This window comes from Martes martes (assembly GCF_963455335.1).
Source record: "Martes martes genome assembly, chromosome: X".
NCBI lineage: Eukaryota > Metazoa > Chordata > Mammalia > Carnivora > Mustelidae > Martes > Martes martes.
This window is the reverse complement of record NC_137897.1, coordinates 14,994,964-15,015,627: the sequence shown is the minus strand read 5'-3', so window position 1 is coordinate 15,015,627 and position 20,664 is coordinate 14,994,964. Positions and strand designations below refer to the sequence as shown.

Genomic DNA, 20,664 nt, shown 5'->3' with positions numbered 1-20,664 from the left:
AAATCTCATTCAAAATAGTAAATTTTGGGTTATTAACATAATCAAAGGGCAGGAAGTAAATTTAAAAATTAGTTGCATTAAAGAAAAATTTGAACAGATTGAGAGAAAATCTATGGTTCTTTAAATTCAAATAAGATTTAAGGTTTCTTTTTTTCTTGTTTATATTTAAGAATTGAGGGTAACCTGTCTTAAATGAACGTTCCCAGATTTTTAGTTTTTTAAAAATTTCTTAAGCTTCTTTTAGTTATTTTATAGTTTATCTGGACAATTAATACTACCAATTTTTAGTAAAATGCACTTATTAAAAGTATTTATGCTTAATACATGTGCAGCTAGGATTAATCATGGAGCTATAATTAGAAACTTTTATCTTTGACTATTTTTTCAGAAATAAATCTTGTTGCCAGGTTGTGTTTATACTTTTGGTAATTTTTAAATATGTATACACATGTTTTTTTTAATGAGTGAGTCATTTGGATTGTGCTTTTCTAAGTAAATTCAACTCCAAACTTGTCTAAAACGCTTTGTGTTAAGATCCAGTTGATACTACACAAATAGGAATTTTGCTTGGATGTTAAGCTCTGATTTATTGTGTATTTGAGCAGATCCCATTCTGTCTCAGTTTACTACTTGTAGGCTATTATTGCTATCTTCTTTTTGTTCATAAGGGCCTTTATTTTTTTTAAGATTTTATATATTTATTTGACAGAGATCACAAGTAGGCAGAGAGGCAGGCAGAGAAAGAGGAGGAAGCAGGCTCCTTGCAGAGCAGAGAGCCCAGTGCAGGGCTCGATCCCAGGACACTGGGGTCATGACCTGAGCCGAAGGCAGAGGCTTAACACACCGAGCCACGCAGGCGCCCCCGTAAGGGTCTTTAGAAGACTATATAACTTTAAGTGATTGTTGACCATTACATTATCAGTAACATGTTGGGTTCAGTTCAGCAGACATGCAAGCACCACTTGTTCTACCAATGAGGAAACAAGAGATTCAGGTCATTTTGCCACAGTCACAACAAAAGCTTGGGCTTTGAAGCCTATCATCATGGTATATCTGTTTTAGGTTAGGAGGGCTTCAGTAAGCCCCTGGAAACCAGAAGAAATCATTAGACTTGTTCCTTAGACTCTTAAATTAGCCAAACCAATTAATGCATTAAAGAGTTATCTAGTACTCAGATTTTTTAGCTCTCAAAATGGAAGTGGACCCATTAGGATAAGAGAGTCATCAGAATCCCCACAAGTATTTGTATTCGTCATTTCCTCTGGCAAGGTGAGCAGGAGAAAAGAGAAACTAACACTAACACCCAAGACAATGAACTTTACCACAACCTCCAACATAACTAGTATCCAAATCTTGTGGATTAGAAAACTGAGGCTCGTGTTAAGTAACTTGCCCAAAGTCACACCTATAATAAAGGGCAAAGTCAGGTTTTGAAGCTTAATATGTCAGACTTCAAAGCCTATGATCTTTATACTGTGATTTTCCAGACTTGTCTAATCACAGGAATCATCTAAAGTACCTGTTTAAAAAATGAAATAATACCATGGGGCTTCTGGGACTTTGATTCAATTTTGGATAAGGCCCCATAATGTATCACTACCAGGAATTTTAGGTGATTCTGATAATCAGACAGGTTTGGAAAATACTAGCAACTCCATTAGAGTACTAAGAGCTGGGACTTGACGGTATTAGGAAGGTAGGAATAGGTTTGGGAGTATATAGAGGAGCTTTAAAAAAAAACAAAAACAAGTTGACACTTAGTTTTCAAAACTGGTGGAATAGGAATAGTAAAGTTGGAGGCACCTTGCTGGCTCAGTCAGTGGAGCATGCAACCCTTGATCTTGTGGTTGTAAGTTTTGAGCCCCATGTTGAATATAGAAATTACTTAAAATCTTAATAGTAAAATTGGACTGGAAAATTATAAAATTGCTTTAGGTTCCTTACTCTTCACAGAAAAACAATGTTTTGTTCTCTTAATTCTTCTCTTTCAGTTAACATTTATATAATCATTCTTTGACATTAACCTTGTTTACACTTGGGTACACAGGCACTGCTGAAGGATATAGGTAAAACTGTATTTTGAATGCAGATAGGAAAGAAGAAATTAGAAATAACATAAAAGGGGCGTCTGATGGCTCAGTTAAGTGTCCAACTCTTGATTTCTGCTCAGGTCATGATCTAAGGGTTTTGAGATTGAGCCCCGCATCCTTGAGCTCTACCCTGAGGTGTGGACCCTGCTTGAGATTCTGTCCTTCCCTTTGTGTGTCGCCATGCGTGTGTGTGCGTGCACCTACACAAACACACACACCCTCTCCTAAAAAAGAAAAAAGAAATAACATAAAAACAGCTTGAAATACAGAATCATTAATTTCCTCGGGCGTGAAAACCCTAGAAAATCTTTAATAACTTTAATCCTTAAAGTTTAAGATTATAACAAGATTATAACATTCTCAAGCTGGAAGAGCTCTTAGATAACCACATATTTTATGCATGAAGAAACCACAGCTCAAGAGAGGCTTAAGGACTTGCCCACAGTCCTGTGGCAAACTTTCAAATCCATGCTGCCCAAGGTTCCATCTAACTCTTATGGATTGCAGCTAAGTACCAGAAAATAGTGACTTTTCCACAGTCACACTGCTTTTTAGAAATAAATTTACTGGCAAATCATGTTTACCTTATATTCCCTACTTTGTTTATCTAATTTTATGGTTTCTTCCTTCTTTAAATGCCTGATTGAGAGTGTGAATATATTCAGAAGGATTGCTTTTAGGAGATTATGCAATTTGAAATACTATGTCTGAACAAGAATATGTTAGAAAAATGAACCATTACCCTCTTAGGGTAGTTAACAGATGCATTTGTATTTAACAAATGGACACTTTCAGAACACGTTCTGTTATGGAGGACTCTAGTTTTCTCTACTTTTGAAGATGAACAAAGGTAGATGTCTATACATGAATTCTAACAGCATTTCTGTGTAGGAGTATGAGCTTTGGATTCAGACATGGATTCAGTTATCTTATCTGCAAACCTAATAGCTCTGTGATCTTGGAAAAATTACTAACTCAGTTTTTTCTTCCCTACTATACATAATAACACACCTCATGGTTTATTAATGATTAATTGGGATTAAATGAAAGAATATATGTAACATGGCTAACCCTGTATTTTGAACAAAATAAGCATTGCATAAGTGATGGCTGTGGTTATTAGTTCCTTGAGCTAGTGGGGTTTTTATAAGAATATTCATTTCTGAATGAGTGCTTTATTTCTTTATTCATGTTCTTTATCATAATCAGAAGATATGATCTGTACAATTCCTGCTTTGAAGACTTTTGGATTTACTTTATGGTCTAGACATACTCTTTATAATTTTTCATAGGTACTTGGAAAGAACCCATATTCTTTTTGCATTATAAATTCAATATCTACCTGATCTAGTATAAATTACTTCACATGCTTTGTCCTTATTTCATTCATCGTGCTAGCTGATACTAGTGTACTTAAGTTTCCCTTCCTGTTTTGTGTTTGTTCATTTCATGTTATAGTCCCCAAAACATCTTTTGTGTTTTGTGGTTAGTCTGTGATTAAATGTTTTTAATGACTTTTTTGAAAAAATAACATGTTAATTGTAGAAGATCTGAAAAATAGTGAAACATAGAAGGAAAAAAACATTTTTACTCTTACTAAGAAATATCATTATTAAAAGATTTAAATGTGACCAAGAGTAGGGGTTTTAGATTCAGACTTGGGTTTGAATTTAGGCCCTGTTTATTAGCCTTAAGCACAATATTAGACTTTTTTATTTACTTGACAAATATTTATTGAGCACCTACTTTGTGCCAGGCATTTTGCTAGGGGCTGAGGATATAGTGCTTAAAAAGATTGACATACCCATCTTGGCTTAATTTCCTCATTTGTAAATTAGTGATAAGGCCTCACAGAGTTGTTAGAGGCATCTATAGTACTTAACACTTGCCTGGTATGGGGTAATTGCTTAGTAAGTGATAGCAATTATTGTCACTATATGTATTAAGTACTAATTACATTTTTAGTCCAAATCAGATGACCTTTTTAAATTGGCTTTAGGTTTTTGCCTCTCATTTTATTTTTGGCCTTAATATTACAAACTCTTTCTTTTTCTTTATGCTTTTCTAGTCTTAACCTGTTTTGCGTTTCTCTTCAAAGCAGTAAATAATTGTATGGGCTTTTTAACCTTTTAAAAAATATAACCTATGACTCTTGAAGTTCCTAATATCAAGTATTTCAAACACATAGTATAGAATAATATAGAGAGAATAGTATAATGAACTACCATATTCCCATTACCTAGTCTCAAAGATTGTCAACTCATGGCCAATCTTGTTTTATCTGTACTCCCCTCATTCCCACACATACATTCTCTCCCCCACCCTCCAGTGGATTATTTTGAAGCTAATCCTAGATACATATATTCAGATGTAAATATTTCATTTATATTTCTTAAAAGATGAAGACTTAAAAACACATAACCACCATAACATCATCCCTCATAAAAATGTCAATAATTCTGTAATAGCATCAAATTCCAATAAGACACTTTATTTATATTAGATACTTAAAACTTTACATTTCTTACATTATTTCTTTTGAAATGATTTCTATCATCTTAAGTTTTTAATTCTTTGTGGTTTGTTTCTTTTTTTCTTCTGACATATGGGTTGTTTTTATTTGAGGAGGTTATGAAATACTAAAGAAAGAATTACAAAGCTAGAAAGACCTGGGTTTGAGTTTTGCTCTTGCCATTAACTAACTTTGCTGAGCCTTGGTTTCCTCATCTGTAAAATAGGGGTGATTATACCTACCTCATGTTCTTAAGGTTGAATGTGATGCTGTCAAAAAGTAGTTTTTACAGTCTTTGCAAGTTATTATCTTTTCTAGTGATTTGGACTGCAATAAATAAATACAGTTTTTGGTTATCATATGGTTTCTCAAAACATTCCAAAATTTATATTTATTAGCTAACTACTAAAAATAGTGGTTTTTAAGTAATCCTTTTAGGAAAGAGAGAATTGAGAATCTTTTCTCCCTTCTTCCACTACCTCTTCTATTTGGGTCTACATTAATTTAGGCTGAGATTACAAATCTTACCTTTAACTTCCTAAGTTTTATATTGTTTACATACTTATATCAACTATTTACTCTTCATTATGGACCCTTTCTCCATTAGTGGGGTTAATTATTTTACTCATTTGTTTGTAGATACTAGGTTGATTTCAGTATACTTCACCATTTCTTCCCTGCCTCAGTATTCTTAAGTTCTTATTTTGATTCTCTTTCAATGGTCTAGGACATACCTTTGAACAATTTATGAAAAAAAGATACTACCAGGATGGTGAACTTTTATAAGACTTTGCTGATCTAAGAATAATTTCCTGTGACCTTTGTACATGAAAAACTAGAACAAGGTATACATTTCTTAGATCATAACTTTTCCCTTTCAACTCTCTGTAAGTCATTACTTCATTGTCTTCTGGCATTTTATTGTTGCAGAGGAAAAATCTGAGGTCACTCTGATTTTAGTTCCTTTTGAAAATAACCTATTTTTTTCTGCTTGTATGCTTATAGGATTATATCTTTATCCTTGAAATTTAAAAACATTTGCCAGGACATGTCTTGGTGTTGATGATCTCTGTTGAACCTTCTCAGTCTTCAGTCTCAGGTATTTTTTTTTCAGAACTGGAAAGTTTTCTTATACTTTTGATTGATTAAAATGCTCTGTTTTTTTTTTTTCTTTAGGAACATCTGTTATTCATAGATTATTTCTGTGTCTGTCCGCCATAGTTTTTTAATCTTTTCTTTCATTTTTTTTCATTTATTCAAGTTTGTCCTCTGTGGCATGATTCCGTTTTCTGCAGTGTCGATTCTAATATTTGCTATTCACAATGAAGATTTAATTTTGGCTACTGTGTTTTCATTTCTTTATTCTTACCTCAACATATTCCTGTTTCATAAGCAGAATTCCCCTTAGGGGTACACTCCAAAAAACATAAGGTGGATTCAGGCCTAAAATGTATCTGTTTTCTGAGGCCACAATCACAGGACCATACAGGCAAAAAAAAGCTTCTGAAAGGGTCCTCTAAAACTTAAAAGCATAGATATAACCAGAGGTCATTTCTACCCTAGTCTAGAAAATAGAACAGTCTTGAGTACTAGCAGGCCTTTAGTTGCTTGAGGAATAGCAAAGCAACCCATAAGGGCAACTTAACTAGAAGTGATGGATTTTTCCTATTATATTGATTGTACTTTTTCCTCATTATAAAAATAACAAATAATAAATGCATGTAATTTTGAAAACACAAGAAGAAAATCCCATGACCCAGGTAACTGCTGATAAGATTTGATATATGTTTTGCCAGTTACATACACACATGTTGGGGGGGCACAAAATTGGGTCATGCTATATAGTTTTGTATCCTTTTTAATTTAATATATTACAAGCATATTTTTGCATCATTAATTTTTTGAGGCCCTTATTTTAACCATTGCATAGTATTCCTACATATGAATAGATGTGTTATGATTTATTTAACCAGTCCCCTGTTGGTCATTTAGATTGTTTTCTATTTTTCAGTATAATGAGTATGATGAATATCACTGTACATAAGTCTTTATGCACATCTCTGATATTTCCTTAGGATAAATGAGGAGCTGATTCTTAATCCTGTCATATTGGTAAGGATTATATACATTCCTTATTAAGAATATAAAATGCTTGTTTCTTATTGTTTCAATGTGATTGCATAGAAGATTCTTTGGATTCTGAACAATTTGATGGTATCTGAACTAAAATTCAAGAGAGGTTTCTCATGCCTCATCCTCAGCAGCTTCATGGGACTCCTATATGCTTTGGGCAGGAGAACCACTGCTGATTTCAGGGAGTTTGGAAGGCAAATATACTTGTGGGAACTTGAGGGTGGTTAAAAAAAAAAGTACAGTCCTTGCTCATTCCTACAGCCTGGTCTCCAAATTAGTACACCAGGCCTCTGGACCCTTTCTTTTCCTCCTCCTTTCCTGTTATTTCAGGCTCTTATTCTCTGTGAGGAATTCTTTTCTCCCAGTGTTCATATGTATATTTCATTTCTGCATAGGAAGATGTCAGTAGATGTTATTTCCTAGTAATCTCAAGGTAGCATATCGTCAGTCACAGATAATTTTTTTAGTTCTAGTATACTTGTACATGATGATCTGCTGGACTCAAAGCAATTTTTTAACGTATTTTATATTTTCTTCAAAGGTATGAAACAGCAACCTGGAAATGTACATTGTTGTAACATACCATTACAACAAAACAATTCGTTAAATAAAGTTGCTAAAATGAAATTTTTATTTAGTAAAATAGTCTTATTTTTAACATTTGAGAATTTCCCTTAAAACTTGCAAATACTCTAGAAATCATGAAATCTTGGTTCAGAATTAGTGGTTTGAATTGTTCATCCTTTTTAAACCAGAAAGATGATTTTAGTGATAATCTCATACCAGAACCTTAGAAGTTATTTTGAAAACAATTCCTGCTGAAATGCAAGCTAACAGTCTCCTTTGTCTGATTTGTTCTGATGAGATCCATATTGTACGTTATTCTTATTTTTGACTTTTACACATTTCAGACTAAGAGAGTAAAGCATGATTAGCATTTCCTAACCTTTTCCAGTATTTCACATAATATTTGCATATGTACAATCTGCCAAGCTCTGCAGTTTTTTGGCTGGAAGGCATAATGGTGGGATGAGAGAGGATAAATACATTTGCCTCACTTTTAAACTATTCTTTTTTGTCTGTACTCATTCTTTGGCCACATTGTATAAAAATATACTACACTTATGAATGATCTCTTTCACCCTGCGTGGTGGGCAATTGGCTGTATTAAGTAGCAGAACAAGTATCTCAGCACTCTCCTGTACTTCTTTATTGCATTATGTCTTTAGAAGTTAACTGTAGAAATGTATATATTACACAATTCAGGCAAAAGAGAGAGGACAGAAAGTAGTATTTACTGAGCATCTGGTGTCCCTTGGTAGGTCCATTTAAGTACAACATCCCTGTGAAGTAAATATTATATGCATCTTACAGAGACTGAGGCTCAAAATGTTGAGTAACTTACCCAAGGCCAGGTAACTATAGCAGTAAGTGACAGAGCTGGGGTTTAAACCTGATACTAGTGACATGCAGATCACATGTTTTTTCTGTTTCTTTAAATTAAAAAAGTAAGTTTTCTTATTTAATAGGTACTGTTCCTTGAACTTTAGAAACTATAGAAATTGCATATTGAGTCAGACTAATTGCCCATGTAACCTAATCTCTAGTGAAGCTCAGGGTCATTTTTCAAAAAGGAAACTTACTAGCTGCATGAGTAATTATGCTCATTTCTAACAGGTAATATTTGAATCATTGTTTTGATGAGACGATACAAAAGGTTTGTTGAAGTAAAAGTGCTTTTTAAAGTAGATTTTTTTAAAGCTTCACCAATATGTAGGATAATGTTGGCTTTTTTAGTTTCCTTAAATTGTCCAAAATTTTCAATATTTCCTAAACTCAGAAAGAAAGTAGACATTTTTGCAAAAGATAAGAGCATAAACTACCTTTAGATCATGTTTCACTTCATTTTTTTTTTCAGATGGCTTTGTTAGTATATTACTGTTAATTGGCTGGGTGAATTGTTTAGAAAAGAAATACAAGATTTGTGGATTACATGAAGATGGAAATAGCAAAGAGGCTGATTAGCAGATTCAGAATCCTTTTCATAGAGGCTGTAGCAATCCTATAGAGAATCAGAACTAGAAAGATAAGTCAGAAACTTAAAATTTAAGGCTTTATTCATGAGACTAAGTGTACCAACAAGTACACAGGGCTTAGTTGCAGTAAAAAGAAGACTAGGATTTAACCAACAGAAAATTTAGTATGCCTCAGCAATGTGTTTTGGGCATCTCAAAAATAATGCATATGTGAACTGCATTAATATAAGTTTATTATCTAAGACAAGGGAGGTGATATGCTCTTTACTCTGCATTGGTCGTATCAAGGCTGGAATATTAATTGAATGCAGTTCTGTATACGACCCTTTAAGATGAATTGGGTGCATGCTCAGAAAAGAAGGTGGTCTCATCTATCCGAAAGGAATGTTTAAAGGAACTTGAGTTGCCTAGTAAAAAACAGACTCAGGATGGTTTACAGTCATAGGTGTAGATTTACTTCCTGTTATTTTGCAGATATAATACAGGCAAGTTAGTCATATATCAGTAATCCTATTAAAGAGAGTTTGTAGCTGAGGAAAATTACTATATAATAAAGAATTTTATCTAGGCTGCCTGTGAGGTAGTACATTCTTGTCCTGATAGTGTTCAAATCTAGGTGAGAATGGCAAAGAAAGAATTGAAGCATATGATGTTTATTTGGAACAAAAGACTTTAAAGATCCCTTACCAATCATAAATGTTTTGATTCTAAGATTAAAAAAGACTTGATGGAGTATTTTATCCTCATGAAGCTACCTCACCTTAGTCATAATTTGCATTGGTATAGCACTTCATAGTTTATAAAGTACTTCCTTAAAAGTTATCTCAGTTTTGAGTCTAACATTAACCCTTTAGGTGAACAGGGCAGTTATCCTCATTGCGAACAGATAAGATAATAGGCTAGGAGACAGTCTGAATTGCCCAGAATAATAAAGCTTCTAAGTGGCAAACCTAGGACTCTATCCCTTGTCTACCATTCCAAGTTTAGTGTTGTTTCTACTATAACAGTTGGCCTTAAAAGTAAGTTATAGGTCGTAATTCTTGCTTTGTTGCATTGAAAATTGCAAGGAACAGATGGTTCTCAAATTATACTCCCATGGAAAGTGTAATTGTAGCTCAGTTAGATGAAGGGTTCTAAAAGTTAAATAATTGGGAGCCATTTAGCAGATCTTTGTTATAGAAAGAGAACTCTGTGTACAATTAATGAGAAAATCAGTTTGTGCTACTGGATGAATGATGGTACCATTCACTAAGATAGCAAGTATAGAAGTAGCAGATTGGTGAGCCATAAATGGGGTGACTGAATTTTGGGTGTAATTAAAACGGCACCATTGGTTGTCCGTACTAAGCATCAGGCACTGTGATTAGAGTTTTACATCACTTATCTCACTTAGTCTTTACCACATGTCTCTGAAGATGAGACTTTTTCATCTCTACTTCTCATATGAAGAAACTACAGCTTAGTTTGAATAACTCGTCCAAGGCTTCATACTTAGTTTAAGAGTAGAAATTTCAGTCTAGGTGTCTGACTCCAAAGCTAGTGCTCTTAAGAGCTACTTTAAGGTTTGTCTGTGATGTTTGGAGAAAAATGATCAGTTCAATGGAATTAAATGGTTGTGGCTTTTGGGAGAAAGATGTCTCCTGGAGTTATCTGAGTCCTTACCATAGAAGTGGGCAATACTATAGCCTCTGAAAGTGTCTTAGGATAATAAAGATTTTATACCTGCCTCCCCTTTACTGCATTTTAGCACCATTTTTGTGCTTTGTAATATTGTATAGGCATTCCCTAACCTAGGAACATACTCTTTGAGTGTTTGAAAATGAAAGGTACTCTTTTTACAAGTCAGTGGATCTGTAAGATCCTCTAAGATAGATCTCTAGGTTGGGGGCCATGTTTTATTAACCATTCATGTACAGCTTGGTGCCTAGAACATAGCATGAATGAAAGAAGTGGGTGGATGAATGGATGGATAAATAAGGATTTGGAGAGTAGAGAGAGTTCAAATTCAGAGCATCTGCCTCATGTGGTATGTAGGGTAATGGGTGGGCTGCCTTTTATTTCTCAATTGATAGTGCTCCAAAGATGGTTAGCTTAGATCATTCTACATTTGTTGAATTGACAAGTGGTCAGGGGTGTTTACACCTTTTTCCATTGAAGTGACTAGGGAAGACCCTATGTTCCTGACTTCTGGTTTTGTTTTGTTTTGTTATTAATTGCACAAATATCCATTGTAGACACATTAGAAAATTCAAATATGAAAAAACAAACATATTTTTAATTGTCTAAAATTCTACCACCCAGAAATAGCCACTGTTAACATTTTGGTGTATATCCTTCCAGAGTTTTTCCCATGCAAATATATACATTGAAATATGTATATATTTATTTAAAATGGGATCATTACAATCCATATTTTTTGTAAACTGCTTTTTCACTTATTACATGTGACTGTCTTTCCATGTCAATAAATTTACATCTTTATTATCATTTTTAATGACTGTATAGTATTCCATTATATGGATGTGCCATCATATATTTAACTAGTTCTCTATTGTTAAGAATTTAGGTTTCCAATTTGGAGTTCTTTTTGGAAAAAGTTATGGTGAGCATTCTTGTATGTACATCTTTGCACACTTGTTTTAATACAGACTTAGATTACCTTCCTGAAAGGTTGTGCTGATTTATACTTTCTCCAGCAGTATATCCTGAGTGCTCTTTTCCCCATACTCATATTAGCGCTGGGTGTTATTTTTTCTGTTAAATCATTACCAGTTTGAAAGGCAAAGTTATCTTTCGGTTAAATGCATTTATTTGATTAGTACTAAGGCTGAACTCTTTTTTTCCTTATTGCTCATTTCTTTTGAGGTTCATCATTTTTTCTTACAGGTTTGTAAAACAAAGTTCTTTATGTATTGAGAATACCAACCCTTTGTCATATGTTGCTTTTTTTGTAATCAATTTGTCTTATCTTTTTCGTGTCTGACAGATGATATTTTAAACGTCTATCAATTCAAATGTCATTTTTTTCCTTTATGGTTTCTACCCTCCTTACCCCATAAATATATTTACCTATAGTTTCTTCTAATATTTGTATAATTTTGTTTTTGACATTTAAATGTTTTATGCACCTGGAATCAATTTTGATACAGAAATCTAGCTTACTTTCCCCCCAAAATAATCAGTTGCCCTGTTTAATCAATGGAGTTGGAATTTAGAGTATCTTCTGCCAAAGAAAGTATTGTAAATGATGTTCAATGAGGTTTGAATGACAACCATTTGTAATGCATTTAACTATTAAAATAACCTCAAGGGCTCACCTGGAAAGGTAATCATCATTTATTATATCATTTTCATGGAAAATGCTTTTATAGTTAACTTTTAAAGCAAAACCTGTTGCATACTGGCAACTACATACTTGTATGGTGGTTTGGTACTTCATTAAAACCCTGTAGGGGTAAAAATATTCCTATGTGATTTTGTTTTGTCTGCCTTCATTTAACTTTAATTGATCTGAGATCTGTGTTGGTAACTTTCTACTTGCTATGCTTTTCACAGAATGGACAGCAAATTATGGATGAACCTATGGGAGAGGAGGAGATTAATCCACAAACTGTAAGTAAAGTATTGTATCATAAGGGATATAGATAAATCAGATACTATATAGTTTAAGGATTCTTATTTTTCAACCAAGCAAAGTAATGATCTTATGGTATTAGAAACTTGTTGATGCTTTCACATTAATTTTACCAAAATATAGTCTTGAATATGCTAGTGCCATTTTAAAAACTGTTCAATAAGACTGATTTTAAAAGAATGACAAAACAAATTGCTTTATATTGTTGAAAGTTTTTCATTGATACCTCAAAGCTTATTTTTTTTAAAGATTTTATTTATTTATGTGAGAAAGAGAGAGAGAGAGCATGAGAGGGGAGAAGGTCAGAGGGAGAAGCGGACTCCCCATAGAGCTGGGAGCCTGATGCGGAACTCGATCCCGGGACTCCGAGATCATGACCTGAGCTGAAGGTAGTCGCTTAACCAACTGAGCCACCCAGGTGCCCTCAAAGCTTATTTTTTTAAGACTTCATTGACTTATTTGAGAGAGAACACGAGTGGGGGGTGGGGAGGGAGAGAGACAAACAGACTCCCTACTGAGCAGGTAGCCCAATGAGGGGCTCAATCCCAGAACCCTGGGATCATGACCTAAGCCAAAGACATATCCTTAACCAACTGAGCCACCCAGGTGCCCCCTTAAATCTTTTTTTTAAACGAAACTAAACTTTGATTTCTTAGAGACAAAAATAAAAATACTTTATAGAACTATTTAGAACTTTATAGAACTATTTAACATAGAAGATGAATGGTCACCATTTCCTCATCTTGTTTTTTTATTCCCTTCTAAGTCCCCAGCACCTAGACCAGTGACTGGCACATAATAAACACTCATTAAATATTACATAAATGAATTAATAAATGTTCCTACCTTTAAGATAACCATTGTTAGCACAGTTAGTATCTTCATTTTTTTCTGTACATAAGATAGTTATTACTGATATTTATAAAATATATATATTCTCCAACTTGCTCTTTTCAATTACTAAGTCTGGAACACCTTTTTATCATAATACATGTAGATCTTCTTTTTAAATTGTTGCATGATATTCTGGTTTTTTGAGATTTTATTTATTTGAGAGAGAGCAGGGCAAGGTAGTGGGGAGGAGCAGAGGGAGAGGGACCAGCAGACTCCATGCTGAGCATGGAGCTCCATGTGGGGCTCCATCTCAGGACCCTGAGGTCATGATCTGAGCCGAAACCAAGAGTCAGACACTTAACCAACTGAGCCATCCAGGCACCCCTGTTGCATGATGCTCTATATTTTATGCATGTCCTACACTTAATGGAATTTTCCCCCTATTTATTTTTGTGAACTTGTGTTTCAGTAGGATATAGTCTTAGAGAAGGATGTGCTAGAACAAAGGATATGAACATTTAAATCTCAATAGACATAGGAGCTCCTGCCTGGCTCAGTTGGAAGAGCATGCAACTCTTAATCTCGAGATCATGAGTTCGAGCCCGACATTGGGTATAGAGATTACTTAAGTAAATATTTTTTTAAAAAATAAATAAATCTCAGTAGACATTGCCAAATTGCTGTCTAAACCAAAAGGGTTGTAAAAATATTACTGTATAAGAGTATCTGTTCAACCATACCCTATTCAACAGTGGGTATTATTAGAAATTATTTTTCATTTGAGCCACTCTAAATAAATAATACTTTCTCACTTCACTTTGCATCTCATTTGATTATTACTGAAGTTGCATATGCATGTATTATTGGCCTTTTTGTTTTTGGTTGATTATCTCCTTATGGTCTATGTGATCATATATATTCTGGATATTTACTCCACATCTTTAATGTATCTCGCAAATATTTTCTCCCTGTTTTTTAACATTGATTATGTTGTCTTTCATTGTATGTATACAGAAGTTTTCATTTTTAAATGATCATATCTGGCTTCTGGGTTTTGTGTTTTGGTTAGAATATCTCTCCCTTTCACAGACCTGTACCCCTGGGGCTAATAATACATTATATTTTAATAAAAAATAAAAAAAAAATTTTAAAAAGAAGATCTTTCCCTGCACCAAGGTTATAAAAATAACCCCTTATCTTTTCATCTACCACCTCTCTGGTTTTGTGTTTTACATTTAGATCTGTGGTCTACTTGGAATTGTAGTACACATTATGACATAGAACTCTAACTTTTTCCAAATACCCTGTTGTCCTATCCCTTATTCACTGAACAAATAAAAACTATTCAACTTATTTGAGATTTCTCTTTTACCATATATAAATTGCTGTGTTCTCCTTGTATTGGATTTCTCGGGCTTCCCTAATAAAATACCACAAACTGGGTGGCTTAAAATAATAGAAATTTATTCTTTCACAGTGGGAGGACACTAGAATTTATGTGTCAACAGAGCCATGCTCTTTGAAGGCTCTGAGAGGGGGTCTTTCCTTGCTTTTTCCAGCTTCTGGTGACTGCCAGTAGTAGTTCTTGGGATTCCTTAGCCCTATCACTCCATTCTTTACTTCCATTGTCACATAGCATTTTCCCTATGTGTCTCCATGTCCAAATTCCTTCTTCCCATAAGGATGCCAGTCATTGGATTAGGGCCCACCTTACTCCAGTATGACTTTATCTTAATATTATTGAATCTACAAAGATCCTGTGTTCAAAAAAGATCGCATTCACAGGTACTGGGATTAGAAATTGAACGTATCTTTTTGGAAGACACAGTTCAACCCATAGCATCTCTGAATGTCTTGACTTCACATACATTTTCAATTACTTTATTTTTATCATATGTTTTTTGTATATGTCAAGGCAAGCCATCCCACCTTTTTAATTTTTTCCCAAAATTGTGGTCTTACACATCTTCCAGATAAACTTTGTAATCAATTGATCAAGCACTTCTGAAAAAGTTACTGGAATTTTTATAAAAATTCTGTTAAATTTGCTAATTAACATGAAGTAAATTATTTTAATAATGTTGAGTCTTCACATCCCCAAAACATTTATTCTGATATTCTTTTATATTCTTTATCAAAATTTTATGGTTTCTTACATATGGTTTTATACATTAATTTATTAAGATAATTCATGGGTATTTTGAGTTTTTGTTACATCGCAATGGGATTTCTTTTCTGCTGCCTTACATCTAATTATTGTTAATACATAAAAATGTTAAATGGTGGGGAACCTGGGTGGCTCACTTGGTTAATAAGCATCTGTCTTTGGAAGTCTGCTGCTCCCTCTCTCTGCCCCTCTCTCTGCTCATGTGCGCGCTCTCTCTCTTTCTCTTTCTCTCAAGTAAATAAAGATCAAATAAATGATCTTTAAAAAAAAGTTAAATGTTGGGGCACCTGGGTGGCTCAGTGGGTTCAGCCTCTGCCTTTGGCTCAGGTCATGATCTCAGGGTCTTGGGATCGAGCCCTGCATCGGGCTCTCTGCTCAGTGGGGAGCCTGCTTCCCCCCCACTCTCTGCTTGCTTCTCTGCCTACTTGTGATCTCTGTATGTCAAATAAATAAATAAAATCTTTAAAAAAAAAAAGTTAAATGTTAATTAAATGAATGCATAAAAGGGCCCAGGCATGGGACCTGTGCCTGAGGTTACCTTCACGTTTAGTCTAGATTTCTGTACCTCCCAGGCCATTTGAGGCATTCTGTTTCATTCATCTGGAGTATATATTTATTAGCATTTAAGCAAACATAAAAACAAACAGTAAGCATTAATACTGATTTTTCTGCCACAAGTTACCTGTTTTTCTTAGGTAACAATTTCTTTAGAAGGAAAACCTTCAAATTTTTTATTCTTTCTATAGTCTAAAAACGTTTTCCATTGTGATATTATGTGGTTCATACTTCCCCTGAGAGTACTCATGGCATTAGTAACATCTGTAAGAAAATTGCATTTTATAGCCTGGTTTGAAAAGGTGCCTGACGGGGTTGTGATATCAAGCCCTACATCGCTCCACAGTAGGAGCTCCTCTCCCTCCCGCTCCTCCCCACCCCCACTCACTCAGGCGCTCACACTGTCTCTCAAAAAAAAAGAAAGAAAGAAAAGCTGCAGGACTGTGGTATTACTAGCAATGTGGGTGAAGTTTTTGAGCAGATCATTCCAGATAATAGGAATTAGGATTGAGTATAAAAAGCCTAATATTTACTATTTCACTGATGGTATTAAATCCAAAAGATTGTCAAAATATATATGAGCCTTATACTTTTAAATTGTATATTTGCCTTTAATGTACAACTAAAAGATTTCATTTTGTCAACTACTGATAATTTAAATAACAAAAGTTGAGATGTTGCATTAGTTATCTATTTGATGCATATCAAATTAGCTCAGACTTAGTAGCTTAAAACAACATACATTTCTTATCTCACAGTTTCTGTGGGTCATTAATCTGGGCACAATTTAATGGGGTCCTTTGGTTCAGGGTCTCTCACTGCAGTGAAGGAGTTAACCAGGGCTAGATTCTCATCTGAATCTTGATGGGAAAAGGTTCTTCTTCCAAGCTCACGTGTTTGTTAGCCCAGATTCTTGGCCCATAGAAACTGTGAGAAGATGACCTGATGATCTTGTGATTCCTCTTCACCCTAATTTACCCTCTTCCCTATGGACTGCTCCACGAGAGAAAAATAGGCACTTACCTTGTTTGAGCCATTGCATTTTGGGGTCTTTTTGTTATAGCAGTGTAGTCTGACTACAGCTAATCATTCATTAACCAAGTACTTAAGGAATTTCTCTGATGTGCCAAGAATTCTGCTAGGTTGTTAGAGACTCAAAAGCAAATGCAGGAAACTTGCAGTCTTCAGACAGCACGATAAAGTTGTTCTTGTCTTCTTCTCTTCTCACCCAAGACATCAAGGAGAATAAGAAACAGAAATATGGTCTTTAAATTAGATTTGTATAATTTGAACCACAACATATGAATATGAAAAGTAGATAAGACCATCATAACAAGAGGAAGTTAAAGGACCTAAGTGCTTTTAGAGAGGTGTAGCAGCAGGAAACATGCCTTATTTATTGCCCTCACAGCTCCAGAAGAGCTCAAGAAGAGCTCAAGAATGAAGTCACCAGGCACCATGGAAAGTAGAGGAATGGCACGGGGCTGAAAACTGAGATTGGTTGAATATCAATATAAACAGCCTCCACTGTCTCCTCTCTCCTACCTCTGGAAGAGACAGAAGGTATTTCATAGAGAAAAATGAATCAGAATGGCTCCAGACTTGGGGAACCCCAGGTATAGTAGGAAGTGGGGTGAGGCACTGGGCTAGAAACAAGGAGATCAGGTAAAAGCCTAGTAAATGGTGATATGGTCCCCTTCCTTACCTGTTACACAAACCAGGACTGTATCTTCCTGACCGGAAAGTAAAGCCTTTCCTGAAGAAATTAAATGGTCCCTGATAAAAGACATTCAGACACAGTTAGGAGATCTCAAATTTAAAGGCTGATTATTTGGCCAGTTAACCTAGCAAAAAAACCTCACAGTTGACAAGCTCCAGAACATCTAGTCCACTTCTTAGTGTCTCACTCTAAAGTATGACTGAAAAGCCAAATATTGCTGGACATTTGAGAAAGGCTTCCAAATGAAAGAGTAAGCTCTTGAAGGAACAGGCAGTGCAGTAAAAAGGAAAAAGATAAGTTAAATTAATATCTTCTGCATGTTGAAAGACAAAACTGATTTGCTAAAATAAGAGTAGGATGCTACTTTTTTAATCAGAAGAAGAAATTCTTAGAATTAAAAATGGGATAGGAATGTTTTACATTTTACTAGAATATTTAAAAGCTAATGTTAAGGAAATCTCCAAAAAAATAGAACAAGGGAGGGGCGCCTGGGTGGCTCAGTGGGTTAGGGCCTCTGCCTTCCACTCAGGTCATGATCCCAGCGTCCTGGGATCGAGCCCCGCATCGGGCTCTCTGCTCAACAGGGAGCCTGCTTCCTCCCTTCTCTCTCTGCCTGCCTCTCTGCCTACTTGTGATCTGTCTGTCAAATAAATAAATAAAATCTTAAAAAAAAAATAGAACAAGGGAAAGAGATAGAAAATAGGAGAGAAAAAGAAAGAAGCAATCTAACATCTACTTAATAGGAATTCCAGAGACAATAGGGAAATGGAAAGGAAGAAATTAGGAAAGAAATGTCCTAAAAGATTTGTTTTTTTGACATTTTAATATCTCTGAAATCGAAATCCTTGTTAAAGTCAGTGGTGTGACACACTTTAATTGGCAGCACTTTCTTCTATAATGGTATAGTGATAATCATGCTCTTAGATTAAATGGAGTACTAAAATACCAAAAAAAATTTTTATCCTTAATGTGAGGACTGTGAGTTGCTGGATTAAAACAGCCTACTGAAAGCCTCTTAATAAAAACAAATAAACAAAACACCTACTCTCAAGAAGAATCATTATTATGAATTATCAAACACCAGTGATAGAAAATCCTAGAAGTTTTATTGGACTGAATGTGTCCCCCCGCAAAATTTGTATGTTGGCGCCTAATCCCCGATGTAATGGGTGTTTGGAGGTGGGGCTTTCGGGAAGTAGTCAGGTAGAGAGGGCAGATGGCTCCTAAATAGGATTAGTGCCCTTATAAAAGAGACCCCAGAGAGCTCCCCCTTGCCCCTTCTGCCATGAGAAGACTCAGCAAGAAGGTGGCTGTCTAGAAACCAGGAAACAGATTCTCACCAGACACTGAATCTGCTGGTGATTTTGATTTAGACTTCCTAGCCTCCAAAACTCTGATGAATAAATTTCTGCTCTTTATCGTAAGTAACTTAGTATATGGTATTCTGTTATAGCAGCCCAAATGGGCTAAAATAAGCTTTTAGAGATTTTTAAAATATATAAAGGACAGGATATGAGAATAATATCAAATATTTCACATTGGAAATTAGAAGACAAGGAACAATGCCTTTGAAGTGCTTAGCGAAAATGATTTTCAACCAAGATATTTTCAGACGTATATCTATTTTTAGGAAGGTGCTGGAATGTAGGCTCCGCCAACACAAGATGGTTGTTAACAAGAAAAAGACAGGAGATTCAGGCAACAAAGGATCCAACATTTATAAGCACAATGAAGAAAGTTCCTTCACATTGTGATGAATAAAGGGTGCTTCAGAAGACTAGTTCATTCAGTAGGCTTAGAGAGTACTCAGTCCAGATTGAAGCAGACAGATGATTCCAGGAAAGCTGTCTCCAGGGGAAAAAATAGAAGTGATGAATTATCCAATAGGTTGGAGTACTGAAAATTCACTTAAGAGGCAGAGTGAGAAGAATTTGAGATAGGCAGAAAGAAAGCAAATTTTAAAACCAACTGCAGACTTAAGAAGAAAACAGAAGTTATACACAAGAAATGTAACTAGAATATATTCCTTACCTTGGCAGTGAACAACATTTGCGTCGTCATAATAATGTAAAAACTAAATACTGATTTAACCAAAATTTGTGATATGAGTGTTGTTATCTCTAATGGGATGTCTAAAGGTAATATCTGAAATTGATGAGTCAAGAGGAAGTAGTATAAGGTTATTTTTTTCCTTTTTCAAGTTTTTATTTAAATTCCTATTAACATACAGTCTAATATTAGTTTCAAATATACTGTAGTGATTCAGCACTTCCATACATCACCTGGTGCTCATCAGGACAAGTGCCCTCCTTAATCCCCATCACCTGTTTCACCCATTCCCCCCCAACCTCCCCTTTTGTAACCATTAGTTTGTTCCCTATAATTAAGAACAGTGGTGGGCCCCTTTCTTTTTTCTCCTTTGCTCGTTTGTTTTGTTCCTTGAATTCCACATATGAGTGAAATCATATGGATTTTGTCCTTTTTTTTTTTTTAAAGATTTTATTTGACAGAGATCACAAGTAGGCAGAGAGGCAGGTGGTGGGGTGGGGGAGCAGGCTCCCTGCTGAGCAGAGAGCCCGATGTGGGGCTCAATCCCAGGACCCTGGGATCATGACCTGAGCCAAAGGCAGAGGCTTTAACCCGCTGAGCCACCCAGGCGCCCTGGATTTTGTCCTTTTCTAATGGACTTATTTCACGTAGCATAGTACTCTAGCTCTATCGATGTCGTTGCAAATGACAAGAGTTCATTCTTTTTGATGCCTGAGTAATATTCCATTGTATACATGTACCACTTCTTTATCTCTTCATCAGTTGATGGACACTTGGGCTGTTTCCGTAATTTGGCTGTTGTAGATAATGCTGCTATAAACATTGGGGTGCGTGAATCCCTTTGAATTAGTGTTTTTGTATTCTTTGGGTAAATACCTAGTATTGCACTTGCTGGACCATAGGATAGTTCTATTTTTAACTTTCTGAGGAACCT

At 35.1% G+C, this 20,664-nt stretch overlaps 1 protein-coding gene across 2 annotated transcripts in view; it reads left to right on the top strand.

The window, feature by feature from the left end:
• RPS6KA3 (ribosomal protein S6 kinase A3) overlaps window positions 1–20,664 on the top strand; it is a 111,377-nt gene that overhangs the window by 19,033 nt on the left and 71,680 nt on the right. For both annotated transcript variants that reach the window (XM_080831229.1, XM_080831228.1), the window contains exon 2: window positions 12,327–12,383. In XM_080831229.1, coding sequence (XP_080687355.1) covers window positions 12,342–12,383 — 42 coding nt within the window. In that variant the 5' untranslated portion in view covers window positions 12,327–12,341. The remainder of the gene's footprint in view (window positions 1–12,326; window positions 12,384–20,664) is intronic.